At 37.2% G+C, this 13,169-nt stretch overlaps 1 protein-coding gene across 42 annotated transcripts in view; it reads right to left on the minus strand.

Moving 5' to 3' along the window:
• Window positions 1-13,169, minus strand: part of LOC127356105 (nuclear GTPase SLIP-GC-like) — a 132,026-nt gene that overhangs the window by 83,422 nt on the left and 35,435 nt on the right. For 7 of the 42 annotated variants that reach the window (XM_051387595.1, XM_051387607.1, XM_051387593.1 and 4 more), the window contains exon 15: window positions 238-276. The exons of 27 other annotated variants lie outside the window; for them this stretch is intronic. In XM_051387595.1, coding sequence (XP_051243555.1) covers window positions 238-276 — 39 coding nt within the window. Of the gene's footprint in view, window positions 1-237; window positions 277-10,644; window positions 11,139-12,592; window positions 12,675-12,947; window positions 13,082-13,169 lie in introns of those variants that run through there. 8 more of the 42 variants (XM_051387597.1, XM_051387599.1, XM_051387596.1 and 5 more) reach the window with 6 other exon arrangements.

Here is a 13,169-nt window from a genome sequence, read left to right on the forward strand (position 1 = left end):
ATAAATAAGTTAGTATGATTTAAATTATTTTTAAACGTAAATGTGTATGGTGTTTGTATGACTGTTATGTTTTATGTTCAAAATGAGAAAAATCAATAAAGAGAGTTGGAAAAAAAGAATAGACAATTCTTCAGTCAAAGATGACTTTGTCTCTGGACACTTTAGCCTCAAATGCAAATTTATGAAGAATAGCTCGTTCACTGATTACATACATGTGAAATTCAATGCAATCCTTACCTTAGGAGAATCACCTGGTCCTTTTAGCTCCTGTTTAAACTGCACATGAAAGTAACACCGAAAGTGCAAGGTCATGTAAAAATTTTAGTGGACATTGAAAATATACTCTGTAGGGTTGTAATAATGCTTTAGATGATAACTAACTGCATGAAACTGTATTCAACTTACTTGAGCAGAAGAATCAACAGTTCTCTGAGTTGTTGGGTTTTGTGCTTTCTGTTGACAAAATGAATTAGTTGTAAATCCATAACAGTATAGAAATATTATAAAATTCTAATAAATGCTATTAGTGTCAATGATATATAATTCTTTATTTGTTGGTGTTATCAAAACTTTTTAAACTGTAGCATGTATCTACATAACTGAGATTTATTCAACTAAATACAATATTTGTGTACATGTTCTTGACAATGAAGAACTTTACCTTTAACAATTTGAGTTGCTCCATGAATATCGCCCTTGGTCCAATTTTTGGGATCAGGTTAGCGATGTGTTGATTATTGAGACAATAAAGACTCTCCTTGTTAATGCATTCATCTGTAATTAAAAATATTCAGCTGAATCTTAGTAATACAACAATGAGAATACAGGAATCTATTCATAAGAGGTGTAATAGGTGTGGGTTCACCTGTTTGACATTTTTAAGCAGATTACAGCCTCCCAGAGCTGACAGCGTTGTTGTATGAGCTGCGCATGTTGATTTGATTGTATTGTAACAATGTATTACTTTTCAGTCTTATTTACGTGCTTCTTGTACGGAGATCCTCATCCTAATCTCAAACCAACAATCACAGTTCTTAGATAATGTGTCCCTTCTAATTGTGTGAAAACGTACAAGGTCTTTCCCAGAAATACTGAACTATGAACTCAACACAGAAGACAACAATTGCCCAAATCATTACCAATCTTTTAAGACCATTGTCTTAAAACTATGTCAAGGATATGTCAATAATTCTATTTTCCTGCAGAACAATGTTGCAGCATTTGTTATATCTGTAGTAGCATTGGTATGCCATATAAACATTGTATAATATTTGTGCCCAACAAAGACGCACGGTAATACTTTACCTTTAAATCTTTCGATCCACTCACTGAGACCCCATTCTGTTAATTTGTTATGAACAAAATCATCCATGACCAGCAACTGCAAGGTAATCAAACATGTTTTAAACAATTACAACAACCCTGCCCTTCACTCCTTCACTCCACTCCTCTCTAAACCACTCCACCAAAATGATATAGCTCCACTCCTCTTATCAGATTTTTTCCCCTCCACACCATACCAAGAAGAACAAAGAGAACCTGCTGTGAAAGTTAACATTGACTTTATAACATGATTAATGTGTTACATTCTGTTTGATGTTAACACTTTGTGTTCATGCTGTATTCTAGAAAGATTTCTCTGTTATGCACATAGGATGTTCAGTGAGCTAACGCCACCAATTCAATAGACTTTTCACCCTACTAAATGGATTATCCTGATAAACATTTTAATATTTTAATATTTTCCACTAACAGGAAAAGTAAATAGCACTTCAAAATGAACTGTGTCTCAGTATTATAATCAGTGGAAATATAATGCATTGATATTAAGTGTACTTACATTTTGTCTGTTCCTCTTTAATGCACAAACATGACTCCGCTGGTGCTTGATTTAACTTGATCTCTTTCTTTTATATTGTCTCTATTCTCCGCCCACAAAACAGTTTCAGCAAGATAATTTAAATTGTGTCAGTGCTTGTGTTCAAAGTTCTCAGGGTTTTATGTTCACTTACTTACATATAAGCATCAATACCACAATGTACAAAATACTTTAATCTAACTGCATTCAAAATCCCACTTAGACAAAATTATAAAAGAATTATGTACAAAATGTACTTAACATATCAAAATAGAATAAGAAGTAAAATATTCCTCTCTGGCATTTGATAGAGTTGAGGTATAAAGTAACATAAAGAGGAAATAGTAACCTCAATGTTCCTTAAGCACTGTACTTAAGTAAATTTACTTAGTTACTTTCCACCACTGTTAAAAGGCTGGGATGGGATGGGAGGGTTCTTGTCATTGTTGCTGCACTGACACTTACTGGTTGTTTGGGGTGTTTGCACTGTGGGGTTGACAACACAACCCTCCCACCCTTTACAAAAATTAAAACATTATTGTGGCATGTGCAATGGTTTAGGTATAACTGCATCTGACACTTATGTGAAGCTCATGTTTTAAGATTCTTAATTACTATAACCATTTGTGCTTTATCAATCAGCATTACTAATGAAATAAATGCAAATAATTACTTGTTTGTTTCTTGTGCATGAATGTTGGCCACAAAACACACACACACACACACACACACACACACACACACACACACACACACACACACACACATCCTCTCAGCTTTTCTTGCTGTGAACACCAGAGGCAGTAGGAGTCAATGTTGACTGCAAGTAGACCTACAGTGGCTCTAACATCTCTCGTATGTGTTTGGTAGAGGCACAAGCCAACCATGCCACATTTACATTCACACCTGACATTCTTGTTTACTCATACATTATACACTGGCCGAATCTCAAACACTCTCTTCACTGCCTTTTTGGTGGATCTATCGGGAAGCTTTAGTTTCATATGCGTGTTGAAATTGTTCCTATCGTATGTTCACATTATTTATAACTTACTGGTACACATATATCTACAGTAGCTTACTAACCATTGCACACACGCAAAACAAAGTTATGCAAATACAGTGCAAAACATTTAGACTGAAGAGGAACTAACTTTAAGGCATATGAGGTCAGCCACTCTACTCTACTTCTCTACTCCACTACATATGTATAACAGCTATTAGCTATTAGTTACTGTTGAAAATAAGATTTTACATTAAAATAAGCATTTGATGATTTATAAAACACAAACATTAATTCATAATAATAAAGATTAAACCAGTGCTTTACAACCTTTTTTGGCTTAAGAACCAATTCAAAAAACATTTGTCTATGAGTTATTATGAGAATCTCAATGTACAAACACAGATTGACAGCATAAATAAACAGGACAACAAGCTCAACAAAAGAGACATAAACTACTATGTACTGTTATACATATATAAACAAACAAAAACAATAACATTTGTAGACAACAGTGCAAAGGATGCTGAAATAAATATTCAATTGCAAGTAAACAGACTTTGAGCATTGAGTTTTTTGACCAGCGCTCACAACAGTGGCTCTGGGATGAATTAGTGGTTATTATAAAAATCCTCATCAATTTTGAGGATTTGTTTCATACTATACGATGGATGGTGTATAACCTTAACAGTTACTTCAAAAAATGAATTCATTAATTCTTCATCCCGAGTTATAGTCGACAAGGTGCAGCTCCCAAATGGCATTTCCTGTGGTTTTTCTGGGTCAACTAAGACTCTTCTCCGCAACTAGCAGTTAAGACAACAGTCAGGGGGCATCCCTAGTTAATGTCTCATCAGTTAATAGGCATACACATTCAGGTTCAGATAGTGAACTCAAAATAGGTATTACAATAGGATACAGCTCATCTGCTGGCACCAGGAAAAACACAACAAACTTAAGGTAAAAGAACAAAGACACATTGATCAGTTGTGTATGTCTAAATGTTGATGGTAAGGCAAATTACACAGACTGTAGTTTCAGATAGTGTTATGATAGTTGCTATAAAGAGCATCACTGGTGCAACTGCTTTAGACCTACAGTGGCTCTAACATCTCTCGTATGTGTTTGGTAGAGGCACAAGCCAACCATTCAGAGGAGAGCTACATTTACATTCACACCTGACATTCTTGTTCACTTTTTACACTGGCCGAATCTCAAACACTCTCCTTGTCACTGCTCTTTTGGTGGAACTATCGGGAAGCTTTAGTTTAATTTGCGTGTTGAAATTGTTCCTATCGTGTGTTCACATTATTTATTACTTACTGGTACACATATCTACAGTAGCTTACTCACCATTGCACACACGCAAAACAAAGTCATGCAAATACAGTGCAAAACATTTAGACTGAAGAGGAACTAACTTTAAAGCATACGAGGTCAGCCACTCTACTCCACTTCTCTACTTCTCTACTCCACGATGATTTATAAAACACAAATATTAATTCATAATATTAAAGATTAAACCAGTGCTTTACAACCTTTTTTGTCGTAAGAACCAATTCAAAAAATATGTGTCTATGAGTTATTAAGAGAATCAGAATCACTTGTATTGGTGTATGTGTGATTATGTGCACACATACAAGGAATTTGAGATCATTTGATATAAAGTAGTTAAGACTACAACAGGAAAATGTTACTAACATATTGCATTAGTATTATGAATTTAATAATGGAGTATATAGTAATATGTCAGTCACAAGAGCAATTTTTACGTTTACTTTAATTGAATATCTTTCCATTTTTATATTGCTACTTCTACTTATAGGATCTATGTACTTTTACCATCACTACCTTACCTAAAATGAATTATTATCTCAGGATGAACACCTAAACAAACACCCACAAGAACTGAGAGTAGTGACTACTTGTACACAAAACATCTTAGCACAGCAGTAAAATAAAGATGCAAAATACGACTGAAGAAAAGGGTTTTATTTCCATGTGGGCCAGGTGGTGGATAAGCTGACATTAGCCACAGGGCAAGGCAACAGCTCCTGTTTGGTCATTTGTGGCTTCAAACAACCACACCTGCACTAATGTGATGTGGGTTATGAAGAAATACAATAAATAAATAGGTTGGTTGGGGTTGATTGCTGCAGTCATTGTGGAGCCAGCTGTCTCTAACAATATTGAAAAAATATTGAGATTTCTGAAACCAGAAACCAGCTTCATCAATGTATTAGACCATCTGTGAGAAAGCTTGATGAGGCATTGAGGTTTAGAACCAGCGCTCACAACAGAGGATCTCACTGATTTCTTTCCAATTCAAAGAACTTATGCAAAATGGGGACGCAAACCATTTATCCTGATAACAACCTATCCATACAAAGTCAACCACTTGCCAACTAATTGCAACATCCTTTATTTGTGGATGCCTGTTATCGTGCCACTAAAATCATTGTTCTTTCTCTCTCTGAGCCCACTTAAGTGAGGATTAGGGCTGAAATTATTCATTTACAATGACTAAACATAGGTGAAGGATAGATCTGAATAATAATTATTACTGTAGGATAAGGTTTGATCTAAAGTCAAAATCCTGCACACTTCAATCATTTATTATGTTTTGGTCTACAGTCTGTGTTTTGTTTCCAATCTGGAGTTTTCCCATCATGTCCTCGGTCTTGCAGTTGGTGAAGAAGTGTAGTGACCTGCTCTAAAAACTGAGGCTGGTTGTGTGACGTCAGAGCAAGTTGGCATCGAGTCAGACACAAATGTTACCGGCATGCATTGTGCGGCAACCGCCAGTGATTGATGTGCAGGTCTGGCTCATCTCAAACAAACCTATTATAATCCTGGACTGTGAACTGAGGGATATTGAGTACTGCTTTTCAGACAACACGACCGTGCCGAGTCTCTCCAGCCTATCCACTCTGGGATGCTTTCCTCTCTTAAAAAACAAAGACTGAACATAATGTGATGATGTGACGTCATGTGTGGCGGTGACTTGCCATCCCTTGCAATTGGCTTCTCAATAGCACAGTATTTCATTATTCAATTTCAATTCAATTTTATTTGTATAGCGCCAATTCATAACAGAAGTTATCTCAGGACACTTTTCAAATAGAGCAGGTATAGACCGAACTCTTTATAACATTATTTAAAGAGACCCAACAGTACCACCATGAGCAAGCACTTGGCGACAAAGGCAAGGAAAAACTGCCTGTTAAAAGAAAGAAACCTATGACAGATCCTTCGGCTTTAGGTGGGTGGTCGTCTGTCTCGACCAGTTGGGGTGAGAGAGAGAGAGAGAGAGAGAGAGAGAGAGAGAGAGAGACAGACAGACAGACAGACAGGTACACAGCAACAACAGTATTGGCAATGGCAATATAGCAGGACCATGGCAGGAGGCTCCACCAGGATCGATAAGAACCTGCGAGACGAGAAAGCACAAGAACTCCGGGGAAGAAGTGAAGTTAGTAACATGCATTAATGGGAATGAGTGCAGAGAGAGGAAGAGAGGAGCTCAGTGCACCATGGGAAATCCCCCGATAGTCTAGGCCATGCATCACCAAATGGCGGACCTCGGACCGAGTGATGGTTCTGACCAGACCCATGACCAATCTCTGATAAATTCACAAGAATAGAAATTTTCCATGGAGCATTTTTCTGACGGTCGCGGGCGCTGCTACTCCAGTTAATACGGCAATAGCGTCACTCAGCTGAGCCAATCAAACCCTTTGTTTACCCTGCACGGCCAGCGCACCTGAGCAGAGAGGAAGAGACAGTGCTGAGAGCATGGCTTGCTCTAAAGTGAGGAAGGTAGAGGCGGAAAACCGTTGTTTTAAAGATGAATGGACGGAGAAATTAATGTTCATTCTTCCAGCAGACAGTTCAAAACCAGTGTGCCTCATATGTTCCGAAAACGTCGCATTAATTAAAAGTGGCAACATGAAGCGCCACTACGAAACACGGCACAGCTCCTTTGAGCGAAGTTATCCCCTGAAGTCCAAGCTGAGAGCACGCAAAATAACCCAACTCCGAGCCCAATATGACAGGTCTACTCGACTCATCACGCACACATTTACAGCCCAGCAACGTGCAAACGAATGTTCACTAAGGGTATCGTGGATTTTGGGGCAACATAAAAAAACATTTAGTGATGGGACAGTTGTGAAGGAGTGCTTAAACGCGGTTGCAGAGACATTATTTGAAGGAAAACAAAAAGACGAGATGTGTGAAAAAATCAAACAAATCCCCATGTCAGCTTCAACAGCAACCAGAAAATCTGAAATATTAGCAGATGATGTACTGGCACAGCTTGATGCAGCTATTCAGAGTGCACCATGCATATCAATGGCCATCGATGAGTCCACAGATGTTACTGATAATGCCCAGCTTTTGGTGTATGTGAGATTTTTTCACAAAGATAAGAAGGAGCTCTGTGAGGACCTGCTGGGTGTAGCACCACTTGAAACACACACAAGAGGAGAGGACATATATGGAGCAATAAAAGAGATGCTGAGAAAGAGGGGCATGGATCCGAAGCAGGTTGTGTCTGTTACTACAGATGGTGCCCCTGCCATGGTGGGAAAAGAGCAGGGGGCTGTGCCCCGGATGAAGAGGACAACCCAGATCTTATTGCTTACCACTGTCTCATCCATCAGACTGTTTTGTGTGCCACTTTATCAGAACAGTTTGCAGATGTAATGAACACAATGATGAAACTCATCAACTTCCTTAGGGCATCCTCAGCCATTTTTTATTTATTGTTTTTTGAACATGTTGACCTATTTTACTTGAAAAGTAAGCCTTCAGTTTTTTTAGGCTGGGACCTCTCTAATTTAAAAAAAAAAAGAAAGATGTTTAGTCAATGCTCTGTTTGCACTTGATTTGTTCCTAAAGGAGACACTTTTACGACTTTTTTTATTTGAAGTGTAGGCCTTCAGTTCTTTAGGCTGGGACCTCTTTAATTTAAAAGAAAGGGGGTTATTAGGCTCTGTTTGCACTTAATTTATTTTATTCTGAGGTTTCTGTTTTCTTTAATCTGAAATAAAGGCCTTAAATTTATTTGACTGGGAATGCTTTTTTATGGTAAAACTGCTGGCTGTTTACTATATAAGTGCACTCTGTTAAAAGTGACAATAAATATTATTGAAACCATATGAAAATGTGAACATAGGGTAGCCACAATAATAAGACACAAGCTTCTGTATCTGTCTGTGATAGGATGTGTCTAATTTTTGTAATATTACGTAAATGAAAGAAGGCAGTCCTAGAGGTCTGCTTTATATGGGAGTTAAATGACAAATCCTGATCAAAGATAACTCCAAGATTCCTGACAGTGGTGCTAGAGGCCAAGGTAATGCCATCTAGAGTAACTATATCTTTAGACAGTGAGTCTCTAAGGTTTTTGGGGCCAAGAACAAGCATTTCGTATTTTTCTGAGTTTAACATCAGAAAATTGCAGCTCATCCAGGATTTTATGTCCTTAAGACATGTTTGTAATTTAGATAATTGATTAATTTCATCGGGCTTAATCGATAGATATAACTGCGTATCATCTGCATAACAGTGAAAGTTAATGGAGTGATTCCTAATAATGTTGCCTAAAGGGAGCATATATAAAGTAAATAGTATTGGTCCAAGTACAGAACCTTGTGGAACTCCATGACTAACTGTAGTATTTATTGAAGATTCATCGTTAATATGTACAAACTGCAAACGATCTGATAAATATGACTTAAACCAGCTTAGAGTGATTCCTTTAATGCCAATTTGATGCTCAAGTCTCTGTAAAAGAATATCATGGTCAATGGTGTCAAATGCAGCACTAAGATCTAATAATACAAGTACAGAGACAAGTCCATTGTCAGAAGCAATCAGAAGGTCATTATTAACTTTAACCAGAGCTGTCTCTGTGCTATGATGAACTCTAAATCCTGACTGAAAATCCTCAAATAAACTATTGTTATGTAGAAAGTCACACAACTCTTTGGTGACTACTTTCTCCAGAATCTTAGAGAGTAAGGGGAGGTTAGAGATCGGTCTACAGTTGGCTAAAACCCCTGGGTCAAGAGTGGGCTTTTTAAGAAGGGGTTTAATTACAGCTACTTTAAAGGACTGTGATACATATCCTGATAATAAAGAAAGATTAATCATATCCAGTAAAGAAGTGCCAATTAAGGGAACGACTTCTTTAAGCAGCCTAGTTGGGATCGGGTCTAATAGACAGGTTGATGGCTTTGATGAAGAAATTATTGAAGTTAACTGATGAAGATCGATAGCAGAGAAACAGTCTAAATATATATCTAAGTTTACATTAGTAAAAGTCCCTGAACTTGGAGAGCCACTGATAACTGTTGATGGCAGTTGGTGATTAATTTTCTCTCTAATAGTAATAATTTTATTATAAAAGAAGCTCATGAAGTCATTGCTACGTAAGTTTATGGGGATATGTGGCTCAATAGAGCTGTGGCTCTCTGTCAGCCTGGCTACAGTGCTGAAGAGGAACCTAGGGTTATTCTTATTTTCTTCTATTAGTGCTGAATAATAGGCTCCTCTGGCATTATGGAGGGCCTTTCTATAAGTTTTAAGATTATCTTGCCAAATTGAGCGATATTCTGATAATTTGGAAGAGCGCCATTTCCTTTCAGATTTCCTAGCTATTTGTTTTAACTGGCGGGTTGGGTGGTTGTACCACGGTGCTAGTCTCCTATGTTTTAATAATTTCCTTTTTATAGGAGCGATAGAGTCTAATGTTGATCATAGCGAGCCTGCAGTACTATCGACACGATTATCAATTTCAGAGGGACTAAAGTTGTTATAGGATTCTGTTAAATTCAGACATGGCATTGAACTAAACACTGAAGGAATCTCCTCCTTAAATTTAGCTACAGCACTGTCAGATAGACATCTGCTATAGGAAGTTTTGCCTAATGGCTTATAATCTGATAGTATGAATTCAAAAGTTATTAAATAATGGTCAGATATGAAAGGATTATGTGGGAAGACTATTAAATGTTCAATATCAATGCCATATGATAGAACAAGGTCAAGAGTGTGACTAAAACAATGAGTTGGTTTATTTACACTGACAGAAGCCAATTGAGTCTATTAATGATATAAATGTGTTACTAAGGCTGTCATTGTTAACATCCACATGAATATTAAAATCACCTACAATAATTACTTTATCTGATTTAAGGACTAAACTTGATAAAAACTCTGAGAATTCAGATATAAAATCAGAGTACGGTCCAGGAGCACGGTACACTATAACAAATAGAACTGGCTGCAGTGTTTTCCAGTTTGGGTGAAAAAGACTAAGAACAAGGCTTTCAAATGAATTATAATTTAGTTTAGACTGGGGGGGTGGATTAATTTAGGCTAACATACTCCTTGTGGGACAACCAGGTCTCAGTAAGACAAAGTAAATCAATATCATAATCTGATATGCATTTGTTATTGGTCATTCGTCATTACCACCCATACCCTTATTACACTTAGAATAATTAATAATTGATAATTATTTCCTCAGAACAGTGAAAATAAATGTATCATTGAAAACAAAACCAGAACTGAATAAGGAAACATTGGCACTGAAACACTTGTATTGAACAATGATTTATTGCAACTGAAACAAGTATTGGCACTGAGTTGAGAACCCCCAAAAAAAAAGTTAATTTCATAAAATATTGACAATATTTGAAGTTAAGTTTAAGTTTGATTTTTTTCTTCATGTTAGTCTTTTTTCAGTTACTTTTATGCTGACAGATTTTCTTCAATGACAGTGCCTCCCCCCCCAACACACACATATATAAATATTAATAATACATATATTATATGGAAAAGCTCAATCTAGAAATAATGTAATATTATTGCTACAAAAGTAATGTATAGGAGACATCAGTTCACACAGCAAACTCAAAGTACATATCAAACAACACTTAAAGAGGACTTCCACCTGAAACATCCACCAAAGAGATCAGCAAGATAGGGATATTGAACAGTGATGACAAACAGTAGTATTATAGTAGTAGTATAATAAAAAGTATAATAGTAGTATTATCTATGCTGGCTTCTGTTTAAATCATCAGTTAGATCATCAGTTTTACTAAAATGTACCTGTGCACTCATGGACACAGTGCAATTGCTGGGCTGGGTGGATTAGCTTCTGGGCCAGTATAATAAAAGCATGGATAGCATTACTCAGAACATCTTATTATCCCATCAGTTCATTGTAGTGTTTCTTCACCTCTGCAAGCTCCACTGTAACATCTTGAAAAGAAAAGAAAAAACGTGTTATTGTCAAGTGCACAATTAATTACACTATTGTTCATTTGCTAATTTATCTATCTATCTTCTATCTATAAAGCAAGGAATCTCTGTCTGTCTGTCTGTCTGTCTGTGTGTGTGTGTGTGTGTGTGTGTGTGTGTGTGTGTGTGTGTGTGTGGCTCAAATATCTCTGCAGATCAGGATCAGACTGACCTGAGAGTTTCAACATGACTACTGTGTGGTTTAAGGGTGTGCAACGTTGGCTTTGTTTGGACTACAAAGATACAGTTGATAAATTATTTTATAAATTATTTAGAATTCCGCTAGCATTACCATAGCCACCATAGCCACGTGCGCACCAGAGCCAATCACTGCAGAGCCCTAATGTGTAGTGATTGAGATCCTAACCCACCAAACATCCTGGAAAGTGACGAAGTTACGTTTTTCACTCTAAATTACATAATTATACATAATCCCCAGCAGTAAACTGGACGCTGTCTGACTCCCTCACTCGCAAGACGGAGAATGTTTTCCGGTGGAAAGAAAACTGATGTCTCGGTCCGGAGGGCTGATGGTCGTGGTGATTTTTGATCACAAACACAAAAGTGAGTTTTTCGCTGGTGACAGAGGCTGTTTTTCGGGCAGAAATGTAACGGAAGAGTCGGTAGGACAGGCGAGAGGACAGACAGGAGGACAGACGCTTCTCCAAGTAGGTACAGCTGTGGTATTTCTTTTCTTCATATAAGTTTCCAAAGACAGTTACAGTTACTACGTTACTGTTGTTTGGTCCTCTAACGTTGCTATGTGGGACATTTCTCTTTATTAAGTTGAGTGAGAGACCTGTGCAGTTATCAGACTGTCTGACCGACACGCCCTCGCGCCGTCGGGTTATCCATTCAGACTATTTTGGTAGTTTCAAAACAATTTTTTGATGTGGAAACCCTTACTGCCATTGCCTCTCTCTCTCTCTCTCTCTCTCTCTCTCTCTCTCTCTCTCTCTCTCTCTGATGTATGCTAGCCTATATTACAGGGCTAAATAATATGTCCTGCCCAGTTCATTTAGTAGGCTATGCTACAAGTTAGTCTGTTTATGCTGCCAGGTTTCATCCCATTTCAGATGTAGTTCACTTTGTTCTTTCAGAATTTATATGCGCTGACCACGAGGTGTGGTACTTTCACATTAGTGGAATGGGGTTCAACTCCCTGCAGTGTCCTTGCTAAAAGCCAAATTATATGAAAACACAATAGTTATCAATCTACACATTTCACAACAAACCTAAATGTCCCTGACGTCCCACCTTCAAACACAACCTCATTTGGCCATCCATGAAAAAGCTACCTAACCTCCCACTTTTCTATAGCAATACATACGGGCACTGCACTAGTTTATTTTAATAAAATATTGTACTGTATTTTTAGTGATTGTCATAATTTTATTTTGCCACATTCCCTTTACCTAGGATTGAGTCCCCATCTGTTTTGAGTGAATGGTTGATTGATTTCTGCATTGTTGTCTCCAGTTTCTCCAGGATATCCTCCTAATTCAGCATAAAAAATTGTATTATCACTCACACAACAAAATATTGTATTCAAGATTAACTGAATCGTACACGAATTAATGCATGCAAAGGAAAGAATAAATTATGTTTGTGACAGTGCCTGCAGTGTTTTTAGTAGCAAATTCAGCATTTAGAATGATGTATAGTCCACAGAAAAAGCCTTCATGTGATCTAGTATTATGGATAAAGATGTGCAGCACAACATGTTTTCCTATATCATCATCATATGAAGTTTTATAAAATGTGACAAACCTTCAACCATCGCAGCTGGTTCAACATTTTATCTTTAGCCTGCTGAAACATGATGTTCTTTGAATCATGTACATGCTTCTCAATAGTGTCCCTCATGTTTTTCAGCGAGCCAGGTCCTGTAAATATTGCTGCTTCTACAATAAAACAAAAAATAATCACAATGAATTAGTTAATCTGTGTTGTTATTAGTGTCAAATGATATATGATGATTCTCTTGCTTAC

The sequence above is a fragment of the Dicentrarchus labrax genome, unplaced genomic scaffold (assembly GCF_905237075.1).
Source record: "Dicentrarchus labrax unplaced genomic scaffold, dlabrax2021, whole genome shotgun sequence".
Classification (NCBI taxonomy): Eukaryota; Metazoa; Chordata; class Actinopteri; family Moronidae; genus Dicentrarchus; species Dicentrarchus labrax.